Raw genomic sequence first — 14,474 nt, forward strand, 5'->3', positions numbered from 1 at the left:
CGAAGTATAGACCGTCGTACTGAGTTCCCTATCCAAACCATACAGCAGATGTACTGGAGTGCGTGCTCAGGGCCCGCCTCAAACCGCCCTCTCGTCAACTAACGTAGTTGGGGTACCAGGGCGGAGCGGCAGGATTGAGCACGACAAATACTGTATCAAATTCGGAGATGGAGGAGGTGATAATGCGGCACATCATCTGCGCTTGTTCTTGCTGTGGTCGAAGGCTTACGTCCTGAACAAAACGGAGGTATCAGCAGCCGTGCTCCTTAGGTGGAAACTGACGCCTGGGTGCTGGGGAGACGGTAGGCAGTGTTTTGGAGTAGGGTTCCCTCTAACGGTAGTTTTGAATATTAGACAAAATATCATGGAATGGAATGGACGTACGCATAGAGATGTGATGATGAGTAAGGACGTTCGGGGAAGATGCTGACGTGGGTATGTATGCTTGCCTAGGTACCTTACCTGCTGAGAGAGGAGCAAAACCAGTGTGGTTTGCCTTTGGATGGAAGGTCTTGGTCATGTGTACTGATGGCATGCGAACCCCCACTAACACACTTTTCCAACCACAACTAGCCTTCAAGCTGCTTATCCCTTTCATTGTCATTGGTAAGGTACAATCGTAGGAATTAAAGGGAACAGATAGCAGCGGCGGAAGCAGTGTTTGTGGTGTGATGGGCATGATATGATAGGTGGGGTCACCAGGTGCGGTCTCTGGCCGTTCTATAAGTCCTCTAATAAGCCACCGTGCAGATCAGACTGGCGCGTACAATTAAGCGCGGTCTCCGATTGACCGGCGGGAGAAGGGGAAGTGGATATCATGGGTTGGCTGGGGTTGAACATTGCCCCGAGACCAAAGCCGTCATCACCTAGCGGAAGCGGTGGAAAGGCGACCAAGTACTAACCGACTGTGTTCTTCTAGAAATGGAGACCTGCTTACTGGCCCTCCATGTTCATCAATAGGTAGGCTGGCTAGGTAGGTACCTTGGGTTCCATGCCTACGGCTCCTCCACCTCCATCCACCCCCCCTTACGACACGTAATACCTAAGTAGGTTACCAACTCAACTCCCTCACTCTGCCAGAAGCGGGCAGCCTGATGATTTTTGATCCTCATGCGTCGCAAAGCCACCCGACACGTCCCTGCTCATCCTCGCAGCTAGACTCCCTGGCGTCAATCCCGACTATCCCTTGATCTTGGCCTCCAGCTCCGTAGGGTGGGTGATGGCCCAGAACAGCAGTCCCATCGAGAAGAACGTGGACTTCTGGTCGCTTTTGTCCTCAGCCCTGCACTCCGCAATCCAGTAGCGCGCCACGATCTCGTCCTGCAGCATCTTCCGGAGGCTGGTTCTCTCGTCGTCGGAAGGGTTGACCCTGGCAATGCGGACGGCCAGGACGTGCATCATTGCCATGGCGAAGCTGCTGACGTGGTTGCCAGTGGTGTCCCAGACGGTTAGCTCGTTGGTGGACGGGGTGCGTTCGAAGTACTTGGCCGAGGTCTTGCCAGGCACCTTGTTCGCGACGCTCAGGTACTCCTGGAACAACGCGGCATAGAAGTCGCCCAGGTGAGACCCCTCCTCGCCAGCGCCAGGCTTAAAGGGGACCCAGACGTGGGTGGTGTCGTGCTTCAGCTCCTTGCGGCAGCCGCCGGAGCCGTCGGGGACAGAGATGACCTCAACCTCCCAGAGAAGCGTTCCGGGGACCTCCTCATGTATGATATCCTTGAAGAATCTCATCCGACCATTCTCCTGGAATGCGTCCTCATCCCACTCCCGACCGATCTTGATACCCCCATTCATGATAACCGAAAGCCTGCTCGTGTCTGCTTGCTGAAGCTTGTCGAAGGCCAATGCTAGAGCCCGAACAGCCCCTGGCACGGCGCAGGAGACAACTTGGTGGCCCGATGTGAACTCCTTCATCGTGAGGATGGTGTCCTGGCATAGGCGGCGGAGTTCGGCGTCCGTCGGCCTGCTCTCGAGGGTGTCCTTGGTCATCGACTCGACAGCATGGCGGGAGACGAGGTTCCTGGAGATGAAAGCCAAGGTATCATTGACCGTGCGCTGCGGGGAAGTCATCATTGCGGTGTTTTTTTTTTTTTTCTTTTTTCCTTTCCTTTTTTCCCTTTCCCTTCCGTTTCTCTTTTTCTTCTCTGCGGGTTCCCCTGAGCACCTGTTAGCATTGTGTAGGTAAGGTTGGTCGGAAGGAGCGATGGGTATTCATGGGGTAGCGTGCTCCCTACCTTAGGGAGGATTGATGTGAAGTGCGGCTAGCTGAGGCTTCGGTGTTGATAGGTGATGTGTGAGAAGAAGCTTAAGGTTGTTGCTAGTGGTGGTCTAGGAAGGAAACCTGAGCTTGTGGGATAGGACCGAGGGTGGAGGAGATATTCGTCTCTTGTACTGCACCCCTGGCCTGGTGTCTTGAGCGTGAGGGAAGGAAGGTAAGGCGGAAGCTGTTGGCCAAGGCCTGCTGTGGCGGTGGCGGCGGCTTCTGGTCGTGATTGTGGATGTGATTGATTGTGGATGGGGTTGTTGTTTGTAGTAGTAAGGTACCTGGTGGTGGTGTTTGGGGGAACCCAACTCTCTGGCCCGAGTCTGGTTAGGAGTGAGGCCTTCACCTAATGACACAGCTGAGAGGTCTCGACAGAGGCTAGCCCGCGTGCGGAAGGTACCTTACGTACCAGGAGGCAGGAACAACCCATGGGCTGGGGTGAGTATAGCAGTAGTAGATAGCTTGTGACAATGCCGTATCTAGCATGGGGGGGCTTGTGGTGGCAGGAGCGGTGTGGTGATTGGGGCAAGTCCTCGGCTAAGCCCTCGTTTGAATGTGAGTAAGGCATTTAACAGCAGTGGAGTCAACGCAGAAGCTGCGCGCCAGCGCAGGCAAGAGACAAACAGGCCAGGCATGAATATGATGGTGGTGTTCGTGAGTCGCCTGTGACGATGACGTCTCGCACAACAAAAGGCAGTTAGTAGCTGGAGACGAACCTAAATTGGAACCCGGATCAACGACGACAAGAATTTCAAGTACACGATAGTTATCATGTGGTTTAGCCACCACCTAGGTGATGAAGAAAGAAGCAACTCTCTGTGCTAGGATGAGAGACGCTCGTAATCGTCCGAGCCCTCATAGAGGTCTAATAGCTAACCGACGTCCGCATACACCCATGGAATACTTGTCTACACATATCACACAAGTGCTGGGCGGTCTTGACGGAATCACAGAGAGGTTTTATGGGAAACTCGCACGGTGGATCGGGGTGATAATGGAACATAATATCAGTCGGCGCGGATGAAGAGTTGGAGCGCTGGCGAGACGCCTTTTTGCTTAAAGTCCCGGATTTAATACAGGCGGTAAACCTCAGAAGCCAGAGGTCCGATCTTGAACTTGCTCAAGCTCCTTGGATTTAAGGTGGTCGGTAAGCCTCGCGACATTAAGTGTTCCTCCTCGTTGTGCTCACCTCAGCCTTCTTCTTCCTCTTCTTCCTCTTCTTCCTCTTCTTCCTCTTCTTCCTCTTCTTCCTCTTCTTCCTCTTCTTCCTCTTCTTCCTCTTCTTCCTCTTCTTCCTCTTCTTCCTCTTCTTCCTCTTCTTCCTCTTCTTCCTCTTCTTCCTCTTCTTCCTCTTCTTCCTCTTCTTCCTCTTCTTCCTCTTCTTCCTCTTCTTCCTCTTCTTCCTCTTCTTCCTCTTCTTCCTCTTCTTCCTCTTCTTCCTCTTCTTCCTCTTCTTCCTCTTCTTCCTCTTCTTCCTCTTCTTCCTCTTCTTCCTCTTCTTCCTCTTCTTCCTCTTCTTCCTCTTCTTCCTCTTCTTCCTCTTCTTCCTCTTCTTCCTCTTCTTCCTCTTCTTCCTCTTCTTCCTCTTCTTCCTCTTCTTCCTCTTCTTCCTCTTCTTCCTCTTCTTCCTCTTCTTCCTCTTCTTCCTCTTCTTCCTCTTCTTCCTCTTCTTCCTCTTCTTCCTCTTCTTCCTCTTCTTCCTCTTCTTCCTGTCGACTTACATCATCCCGTAGCTTCTATTGTTAACTTCGTGATGGGTTGACCAGATCCTAGACATCGCTGGTGTTGCTTTTCCTCTTCTTTGCCCGTTGTGTATTCATTGGGGGTGGGAAATGCGGCGAGATCCTGTCGTAGATGATGATGGTAGAAAAGGGCCTACGAGGTTATATATAGGTTGTAGGTTACACGGATCTTGGGAGGAGTTAGGGGGTGGCGCAGATTCCGGTAATCCGTTCTCTTGACCCTTACTGCAGCCCGCCTCTGAAGAGCCTTCAACCTGTGTCACGCACCTATTGACATGATAATGGTGGAGGAAGGGGCGGGATGCACCGCACCTGTCGTAGAAATCAAGGTAGGAGAGATACCTCTTGGGAGGGGAGGAAAAGAAAAGAGAAGTTCATCACTTTCTCAGGTTTAGAAGCTACGTCCTTGACGGCTTGGTAACTGCCGCTTTTGTCAGCACGATCATTTGAGGAATGGGTTAATCCCTTCTTTCCTCCTGAGGTCGCTACGCCCAGTAGCATGCACCTGCCGCTTGCGCCTCGTCCCGGATCTGGAAACTGTTGCCTTCTCCCTTTTTGAGTAGGTGTTACCTGTCTTTGTACCGGTAGCTTGCTTGCCTTCTCTCGCCATCTCTTTTGTTGCCGCTGGCTTCAGGCATCTACTCCAGGCCCGTCCCTCCTTCTTGGAACCTATTGAGTGGAACCCTCCACCCACATCACCGGTGCAGCCTGCCTGCACTCACGCTGCATCGCAACTTCCTCATTTGACACTCACCACCCGCCGCGCTAGGTAAGGTATTTAAGGCGGCCGAGGCTCATCTGCTACCCTTTTCAAACCTCTTCTGGACATCAACAGCATCACATCACATCACAAACGCTGCAGCCTACAAGCCCACCATCGCAGGCAACTCCGAAAGACTCTCGACCAAGGCACATACCCGCAACAGTAGCAGTTACTACCTTTTCGGCTCCTGCCTTTGGGCCTCTTCCCGAGATTTCAACCTTCTCCTCCGAGAATCCGACCTCTCCCCAAAAATCCAGCCGCACCTGGCAGCCTACCCACATCCTCAACTTCACCCACACACCTGGAAGGTAAGCACACACAGACACACCCACCTCTACGCGGTTGCCTACTTCCAGTCCACTGCTACACATACTAATCTCGGTCTACAGCGATGGCCTCTCAAACCCGTACCATCATCCCCGACAGCGCCACCCGGCGCCAGCGTGAGGAGGAGCTGGTTGCGACAGGCGTTCTGACGGAGCTCCGCATGGTGCTGAGTAGCGACTCTAATCCCGAGTATGCCATTGGCGATAACCAGCTCTCCCTGATGGAGATCGCACATGGCAGGGCGCGCGCTAATGATTTCGCCCAACACATCAGCGGATCCAACAATCAGATCGGCCGTCGGCTGGCGCTCAAGGCGGCTGTATGCGTCAACGCTGCCAACGAGCAGTCAAGCGAGCAACCCTCTATCATCTTCAGTACATCAAACGAGCGCCTGTCAGAGAGGCTTCGGACCGCAGTGGACCTAAAGGCGGAGGGTCTGGCCGAGGCTGGGGCGTCCCCTGGAGGGAGCGCTCGGGTCGTGGCCTTGGTTAGCTTCTACAACGGCAGTATCAACAACACGCCTGACCATGCCTATGTTAGGCTCTCAGTACACGTCATGGATAGTGGCGCTGCGAGGGGCAAGTGGTTCGGTGTCTTGGTTGACGATGTTGCCACCTTCAGCGCGAACGGAGAGAGTGGGGACCATTACTACCACGAGATCATGAGGGGCGTTGGACAACTACAACTTGGAAAGGCTGAGGTCCGGCGGCCAGAGGGGGAGGTCATGTCTATCGATCTGTTCTCGACCCCGGTAGTCAGGCTCAAGCACTTTGTTATGCGCGACGCAGGCTTGAGCTTCGCCTTCGGCTTGGAAAAAATCCTCAACCCCAGCACCAGCGCCGAGAAGACTCTCGAGGAATACATCTCTATCTTCGCAGGGTACGCCGCTAACGCGCCGATGGCTGCTACTCTCCCTGGGGGTGGCCCGTCCTACTTCGCACGCAACGTCCTCCGCCACCGCGGCGTCTGGGATGTGGATGATGACGAGTTGATCAGCATGGGCGGCTGAGCAGGTGGTGGGTCTCCCTTTCGGCAGAAGACACATGTGATGGCAATGGAATGCTGAGGGAGTGCCTACCCGGCGCTTAGAAGGGGGTGTGAAGGGGGAAGGTAGGGGACCTAGGGGTTCATAACTCTAGAGCACGCGGTGGGTTTGCAGTCATCATCAGACGTGATTATCAGGCGTTGTTGTTTTGATATCAGGCGTTTTTAGGTAGCTAATGAAATGCGAATCAGCCACAATGGTGGAATTTTCGCTCCCAGCCTATCGGGCTGGATTTCCAACTGCAGGTCATCCTTGTTTAGTGATGGCGAGTCCGCTCGGTGCGAAGTATTATTATATCTGTGGTACTCTGGAACGCTTCCAACCTCCCTGCCGAATGGTACTCGCACAGCGCTCCTCCTAGACTTCATCCCGGCTACGAAGAAAAAAGCCCATACAGCTGAATTCTTCTAGACAGCGGAATGGCTGACCCCAGGGGTCGGGATGAGGTGTTTTTAGCAGCCCCAAGTTGTTCTCTACATCTTCAGGGCCTTGGAAGCGTCCGAGTACGCCTCTGTCGACTGCAACCGGCTTAGTAATTACAAGTAAGAGATTATGAGTACGACATGCGAACTTGGAACGATGTGATCGTCGTCCGTCCGGCTTCCGCCTCAGCCTCTGCCTCAGCCTCCGCGTCGGCCTCAACCTCGGTGTTCAACAAGACACCCACCCCATGGGTGCGTCGGGCGAACTCCACCCTCATAGCCCCATCTTTTCGCGTTCGTGGTAGTAAAAGCCCTGAGCCCCGATCTGCGGGACCAAACGCCGGAGCCTTCCATTCTACCAATGCCAGCGCCCAGGTGCCCGGGCCCCCTCGGCGGCTCGGAAGTGGACGTAATGGACGGTACCTTATGTGGCGCCCATGCCGTGCATCGACGGCATCTGTGGTTCTCGGGGTCGACAATCTCCCCAATCAATCTTGTTTCGTGTGGGCTTGCTGTCGCTTCGCGGGCTTGATGTCCTCAGAGGTAATGGCGTTCAGGCAGACATTCGCCCACATAGAGGGATGGACCAGGTCGAACCACAACGAGCTGGCCGTTGAGAAGGGGATCAGGTACTCAAACGGTTCTTCTATCGACATGTAGTAGCTGAAGATGCAGTCGATCAGCTCGCGGGGTAGTCTCCCTAAGGGGAAGGGCCGGTCCGCGTTAGCAGGGAAGGAAGCCATGGCGACAAATCGGGGCTCTAGCCAGGCGGGGGGGCCGGGGGGTCCCGGTAGCGTTAGCAGTAGCGCCCCGGGATGCATGCGTCAAACATGCGCGTGGATTATAAGATGCGTATGATGGTAATGACTGTATGAGGTAGCTAGTGTTAGTACTGCTTTTTTAGTGAAGAGGGGTTGCTATAAGGAAGTTAGGTAGCATGAGTTCGGGGTGTACGACGCTGGAGGGTATGCCATGGATAGATAGGTAGGTACTCAAGTCTAAGGTATGAGAGGTACTTGTTGTTTTCGATGGGCATGGTAGGTAGGGGTTTGTGGGATGGGATTTGTGAAGGAAGGAGGCTTGAGGCTGCAGTGGTGGTGAGCGAGGGAGAAAGAGCGATTTGAAATAGACAAGCAGACAGCCTTTTGCCTGAACGGTTCGCAAATATTACATATTATACGGCTCGAGTATAAGGTGCTGTGAGGTGATTCGTGCTCCGTACCTGCTCTCTGTCAGGAGTCTCACTACCTCACGCTCTAATTCCACTTCAAAAACGGACGTTGTATTAAACAAAGATAAGGTAGGAGGGAGGGAAGGGGTCACCCACCGCGCCGTTGCAGAAGTACTCTGGGATCCTAATTTCTTACTATATCCCCCCTTGGTCCAAGCTCTGGTCTTGCCTATTATACACGCCTTAAGAGCATCCGGCTTGATTTTGCTGCTTCTAGCGCCCGCCTAAGATTACCCGCGAGTCTCTAGCTAACGTCGATTTAGTTTCTGCCCCGCCACTTATCCTCTGCACCCCTAACTACCTCAACGTACCTTTCCCTAGACAGACGGAGAGTATCACCTAAGGTAAGGTAGGGTCCACACATAACTACACTGTCAGTGTTGGCAGCAGCGACCCCGCTCCCCAGGACAACTGCAACGTTGTGTCGTTATTTTGTCTATGTATAGTGTTGCCCCGTGGTAAGTATACCCTCCTCTAAGCGGCGGTTTGAGTGTTCCTAGGTGTTCGTTCATCTTTACACGCTAACAAGCTACGTCCCCAGGAGGTCCTTCCCCGAGGTACCCGGTTACACGCGTACCTACCTACCTGGGCTGCCTGCGCCTTCCGGCCCGCACCCGACCGAGCCGCGGTTTTCACCACTTGCCATCTGCATAAACCTACCTAAGCACACTAGCCGGCCCGGGCAGTGCCTGCGCTGCCGATTCCAGGAGGTCCCCCGCCGTTCCTTCTCGTTACGGAAGTCATCCCATGGGCCTTCCCGCCGGCGTCGTCTTTGCAGTTGTGGTTTTATCTCGGCGTTGGTTAGAGCCAGTGGATGCAACTCTCCCGTCGGGAAGGTGACGCCTCCTCGCAATTACCCTTCCCGCCCTCCCAACTTCACATTCATCTTCTGCAATCCCATGACCCTTAGGTTCCTTCTAATGCACCAAAGCCCACCTTCCACCAGCCCGCAGGTGGTCAGAGCCGCTTATTCCCACCCAACTGCACTGTCCACCTCAGTAACACTAAACACCACCACATCAAGCGACCGCTAAGGCACCTTACACTATACAACCTCAACATACCTTAGGTACCTTACCGCCGGCCGTCACCTAGGCCATCTCTCTCTCTCTCTCTCTCTTCACACACACACACCACATACACGCACGCACACCTATTCTGTTGTGCTGTTCCCCTAAGGCGATATGGTGCGGCTACTATACGACTTCGCAAAGGGCGCGGCAGCCCAGAAGAGCAGGTTAGAGACTACGTATCGGGAACGCCGCCTCCTCATCAGCATGGGAGTAGGCTAAGGTGTAGCAGCAGGCTGGGCGGTTTCGCTAACATTTCCTACAGGGACACAACGCAGCTAATCATAATACGGTGCCACTCTACAACGTTCCTCGTCCACCGCGACATCATCGTCGAGTGTTCGTCGTACTTTCAAGGCTGCATAATGGGATTCTACAGGGAGGGCTTCGACAGGTCTGTAGACTTTAGCGACGACGACGACGTCCGGCCTGAGTGCGTATATGCCTACTTGTCCTTCGTCCACCACTGGTATTTTGCCGCATGGGCTAACGGGAAGCCAAGCGGGCAGGGCCTGATGTCTATCGCCTCGCGCATGACACTGTCCTCGGTAGCGGAGGCAATCATTCTGTCTGACAGGCTGCTTAATCGGGCGATGCTCATCCTGCTCAAGGAGGTCTTTATTGGGCTCCTCCAGGCAAGGCAGACGGCTTGGCTGGACGCCAAAGCCACGAACAGGATTTGGGGCGACGCTGAGCACCAGGCCTACTTTAACGACTACACCTCGTCTTTTGACGTGTTCTCGAGAGGGCATGCGGACGATAGGCTTATGCAAGAGGCCATCGCGCACTCGTGGCACATTGTCACGCGACAGACGATGGCCCTACACACGCACTACGAAGCGAAGCTGTCGCGAGACTTCGTCTTGCGGGTCGGGGCTAAGCGCCACCGCCCCGACGGCGAAGACATCTGCACGAACATGGTTGAAAGGGCTGCGGGGGTTTTCCTCGTTGAAAGCGATAGATCAGTGACAGAAGCGTTTCTGAGGGACCGCAGGAGGAGGCGGAGGGTTCTCGGCCTGTTCCGAAGCTTAGAGGGGTTAATAAAGGTGCAGGACCTAGCACCATGGTACAAGGAGCCGCCCGAGGCCGCCGAGGAGAGGAGTGCGAGGTTCCGGGAGGGGGCGGCGGGAATGGCGTTGGTTGTGTGGGGCGGCTGCTTTTGATTCCAGAAGGCGAGCTGTCGTGCTCCCGGCTTGTATACTTTTTTATCTATGGCTTACACATTTGGCATATGGGCGGCTTGGAGATAGGGTCGCAGCAGCCGCGGCGAACAAGGAGGGGCGCCGGGGTTAACTACTTTGCTTTATAGATATCACCCTTTATGGATTAATTCGTCGCCTACGAGCTGGAAAACACACATGTGCTGCTGCAGGTGCTCTTGTATACCCACCAGGTGGCGGAGGGAGCTAGCTCTCTGTGAGGCTAGATACATTATACCACTGAGCCATGCAGCACCTGGTGACTCTCCTGCATTGTTTCAGCTGCGACTGGCATGGAGGGTGTTCGTCCACTACAGTATCCGGCCGGCTGAGTACAGAAAAGGCATGATACCTGCTTTTAGATTAGGTTATAAAAGACCTGCGTGCTTGTTCGGCAGACTCCTTGAATCTTACTGGCGGGAGATCCTGAATGATTATTCGGCTTCCCCGTTATATGGACTGGTCTGCTTGGTGTGAAGCCTGGTGTTCTATTGACGATCGGGCGAGCTCGTCTAGGCTGCCCAGGCTAACAGCCGGCAGGCTGGTCTCACTCGCCCCTGTTGCGCGCCCTCATTAGAACGTGCACACAGAATGCGTACCTACAGGCAGCAGCTACCTTGGATACAGGCCTTATGATTTCCTACACTAACTAGTTGTACCTTATGTTAACAGGTACCTCACACAAACCAAAGTGTGAAAAAAAAAAGAGTGCATATCTAGGTACTGCAGCGTGCTGTGAGGGTGGGCATGAGCGAGATGGGACTCGAGCGATGATTACATGCAATGCATGCTTATATAAGCATCAACCCAATGCGGGATTCCTCGTCTGGGCCGAGGATTACCTAGACTTAAGCTGAGAGAAATCAGCAACATGTGTAAATAGTGATCATAGGGTTGTATACTTGACCCTACACCGCTTAGTTGGTAGCCACAATCTTTAAGACGATAGGGACATATACCATAACCCGAACGACCTAACCATGATGACCCTAACTGCCTAACCCGCGCCCGGCTCAGGTTAGCTATCTCTACGTCGTTAGTTGAATTTCCACAAGTGAGGATCTAAGGCTCTGAGGCTCTTCAAGGGACGAGAGGACCATATAACATACTCCATGGCTGTTAAGCTATGGGCAAGGGGCGGCCGCGGGGCTCGACGCTACCTTGAAATGCGACATGGACGTCTAGGCTAGGCACATCTCATGGTTATATGTAACTGACGTCCTAGCCAGGGAGGCCGGACCATATCTACAGAGCCAGGTTTAGAGTATCTGGTTTTTAGAAATCACTACTAGTGGTCTTTAGAGTTATGAGCTGCTTCGCCCAGGATCCTTCACAATGATGATAGGGGTTGGGGGGTTTAATCTGTTAAGCAAGCATTTAGAATCAGGCTCGGTCTGTGAAGAACGCAGGAAAACTGCAAATCGAGTATCATGTACCTGCCTAACCGGACGGTGTCGTAAGGACTATATCAGCAGCTACAAGAAAGAACTCCAAAGAAGGATGATTACAGTAGGAGGAAGATATCGGGGGGGGGAACAAACCAAAAGAAAAAAAGAAAGAAAAAAGAAGAAGAAAAAGAAAAGAAAACCCAAAAAGATGAGAAAAAGAAAGAGAGAAAAAAGCAAAAAAGGTATAAGGAAAATAAAGGGTTCCATCCTACTATAGGGCATTGAGTAATACGCACGTCCTAGTCCAACGTCATGCTGTAGAAAGCCTCGCTTATGCTGAAAGTTGAGGTCCATTACTAAGGTATTGTTCAGATCCCAGCGGTGTTAGGTTAAACGCTAGATACCTTAGATCAATGCCTTGGTCAAGACGCCTCTAGGTGTCTCTAATGAGAGACTTGCGATGTCGCGGTCCGGCAAGGATGCTTCTTCCAGGCTGTTTAATTGGCGTCTGGTTAGCTGCGGCGAAAAACCGCATGACTTTCTCCGAATAGCGATTTGCCGAGCCTCCCGCCCCCTTCGGCTCTGAGAATAGACAGCTGGCAGTGTCATATCAAAGAACCAACCTCTATAAAGAAGGCGTGGCGGGTGCTGCTGAGAGGCTTTGGAAGACATCCCTTGGAAGAAGGGTGTGCGTGTGTGTGCGCTATGCTTAGGGTTGCTGGTTTGAGCCTACGCCCCCGGGTGATCGCCCCTCATCTGCTCTTATAAGGCTACCTTAACTCTCCATTCTGATCTCAAGCCATTTTCTTGTCTGGCCTGGGCTAGTGGTGTTAGCTATTGCAAAGTTGGTATGCAGTCGTTGAGATGGTAAGGGGTGCGGTCATGGGCCAAGTCGAATGAGCACTTCTAATAGCCGGCTTTGGCTTTGATAGCCCCCCTCCTCTCCTCTCCTCTCCTCTCTTCCGCTCCCAGGGGCTGGGGCCTTCTTCTGGCTGTTTGGTGCTGTCTCTATACCGCGCGTCAGATGAGGTAGAGCAGCCGATTTCCTCAGAGCTCCTTTGCTGGCTGGTGTACCTATATCGGTCGCTTGTATTCGTAGGCTGGCTGGCTTAGCTGTCAAGGCCTTCAAATTTAAACAGGCCTTTCGGTTCGACTTGATAGCACAGGCGTTTACCTACTACTTGTCACGATGAGTGAATGAAATCTTGCGCACATCGCCGTGGATTGAGATGTACAGGTCCAAGGCTTATTAGGTGTTATGAAGTTCGGTTGGGCCGCTATGATACCCTTGCCCTATATGCAGGCGATGCCCTGATCCTCCACTTCCCTAGACGTGCCCCAAGCCCTCCCTACCTAGTGCCTACGTCGCGAACTGCGGTCGCTCCTTCTCCTCTTCGGACACGAATACTCCCCTCTCGATTGCGGGTATGTTCTCTCGCTCGTCACAGGGCGGGCGGGCGGCCGGGCGGACGATCCGACAAGGGATCTGATGCAACGTGGATGCCTGCGTTCCATTGCGGGACGGTTTCGATTCGACTGAGATCGGTCGGTCTTTTGAGAACAGCAGGTCCATATGCGCAATTCGGGAGACCGCCTAGACCGCAAGCGACGAAGATGGCTTGATTAACCCACCCGACCCTCGCAACGGACCGTTACGGTTCGCACAGTGTTCCATTTCGTCCGCGGAGGTGAACAGGGACCGCAGCTTTGGGAATATAGTGTGGAGCTGCTTGACGACCTCCGCTACGCCCTCATCGACCGGCCCAGGCTCTCCTTCCCTTGGAATGCTGATGGAGTGGAGGGTTATCTTCATTGATTTCCCGGTGTCGTGGCGTGTCGAGTTTGGTGGTGGGGGCCGCCAGGAAGAAGATGCTGCTGGCAGCCGCAGGCTCGCGTCGAGAACCAGCTCCTCTATCTCTTGGTTGTTGCGTGCAATCGACTCCAACATGTGCTGGCGGCTTCCCTGGCCGGGCGTGAGGGAGTAGACGCCGGGGAGGCTGAGTTGGAACGTCTTGAGTTGGCTCATCCCTCTCTGATCGCATCCGAAGCGTTGTTGGGGGGGAACGTCCCACGGCTCCAGAGCCCCATCCGTCCACCGCGAGACGTTCCAATCAGGCGGAGCTCCTGCAGCTGCGTCATTCTCGACAGGTACGTGAGGATTGCGGGCGAGATGCTGGCTGGCCTGAACCGTACGGTGAGCGAGTTCAGGGCTGACATGGTTGCGAGCTCTTGATACAGGGAGGTGCACTCTCTCATTGGTCTGATGTCGAGCTTGGTGAGAGATCTGAAGGGTTGACCTCGGCGCTTGTACCAATCCGCGTGGTTTGGGGGTAGGGGACTCAGAAGGCTCGAGATGGCCGGCTCTATAGTAATGCGCAGCCTGCTCAGCTCTGGGCAGTCGGACAGGGCGTGTATGATTATCGCAGACTCGTCACATCCGTACGTCAGGTTTCGGAACATGCTGGCGGACGTCAGCTTGTCCCACGCTGGCTGCACAACTGAGACTTCGTCGTGATGGTATGCCAGATGGTCGACGCGGAGTTGGGAGAGATTCGTCAGCAATGATACGAAGTCCGGGAGGGCGGACTCGACATGCCACTGGCTGACTTCCAGTCTCGTGATGGTGTTGCCATCTGCTGTGTGGAGTCTTTCGATCATTTCGGGTAACGTTGGGGTCATTGAACCTCATGTGCTGTATCTGCCTCAGCCTTGGGAATGGGAGTCGGTAGATCGAGGTGAGGTCCACATGGGGAAGGAGGTATTGGCGAGGTTGTGAGTTTGGTGGGTCGTTCGCCTGGCAAAGGCCGCAGCCGCACTTCCGTCCGTCCCAGCCGGTGAGTGTCTCGATTTGTGACGGTTACAGGGCCCTCCTCTTATTGTCTATACACTCTTGTGTAATGGCCAGGAGGCACACTCTCTTCCAGACGAAGGGGACGGCGTGTTCGAACCATCGTCGACCACATCGGAGGAACGGGGCGATGTGACGCAGGCCGGTTCCAGGGCTAGCGATGTTCCGGAAGATGA

General features: G+C 54.0%; 4 protein-coding genes across 4 annotated transcripts; 2 read left to right on the forward strand and 2 right to left on the reverse strand.

Moving 5' to 3' along the window:
- Positions 1–1,179: 1,179 nt before the first annotated feature.
- On the reverse strand, positions 1,180–2,070 carry CGCA056_v015173 (uncharacterized protein; the record flags this gene model as incomplete). The annotated part of the gene is made up of 1 exon (XM_037330413.1): positions 1,180–2,070. One exon carries the CDS (start codon positions 2,068–2,070, stop codon positions 1,180–1,182), a length of 891 nt encoding a protein of 296 aa, XP_037171194.1.
- Positions 2,071–5,159: 3,089 nt separating this feature from the next.
- Positions 5,160–6,104, forward strand: CGCA056_v015174 (uncharacterized protein; the record flags this gene model as incomplete). The annotated part of the gene is made up of 1 exon (XM_037330414.1): positions 5,160–6,104. One exon carries the CDS (start codon positions 5,160–5,162, stop codon positions 6,102–6,104), a length of 945 nt encoding a protein of 314 aa, XP_037171196.1.
- Positions 6,105–8,977: 2,873 nt separating this feature from the next.
- CGCA056_v015175 (uncharacterized protein) lies at positions 8,978–10,026 on the forward strand (the record flags this gene model as incomplete). The annotated part of the gene is made up of 2 exons (XM_037330415.1): positions 8,978–9,030; positions 9,129–10,026. 2 exons carry the CDS (start codon positions 8,978–8,980, stop codon positions 10,024–10,026), a joined length of 951 nt encoding a protein of 316 aa, XP_037171195.1.
- A 3,018-nt stretch (positions 10,027–13,044) lies between these two features.
- CGCA056_v015176 (uncharacterized protein) lies at positions 13,045–14,108 on the reverse strand (the record flags this gene model as incomplete). Its single annotated transcript, XM_037330416.1, has 2 exons — positions 13,045–13,590; positions 13,644–14,108. The coding sequence occupies 2 exons, from the start codon at positions 14,106–14,108 to the stop codon at positions 13,045–13,047; spliced, it is 1,011 nt and encodes a 336-aa protein (XP_037171197.1).
- Positions 14,109–14,474: the final 366 nt, after the last annotated feature.

Source organism: Colletotrichum aenigma (genome assembly GCF_013390185.1).
Source record: "Colletotrichum aenigma strain Cg56 chromosome Unknown KSG_Cg56_contig54, whole genome shotgun sequence".
Lineage (NCBI taxonomy): Eukaryota > Fungi > Ascomycota > Sordariomycetes > Glomerellales > Glomerellaceae > Colletotrichum > Colletotrichum aenigma.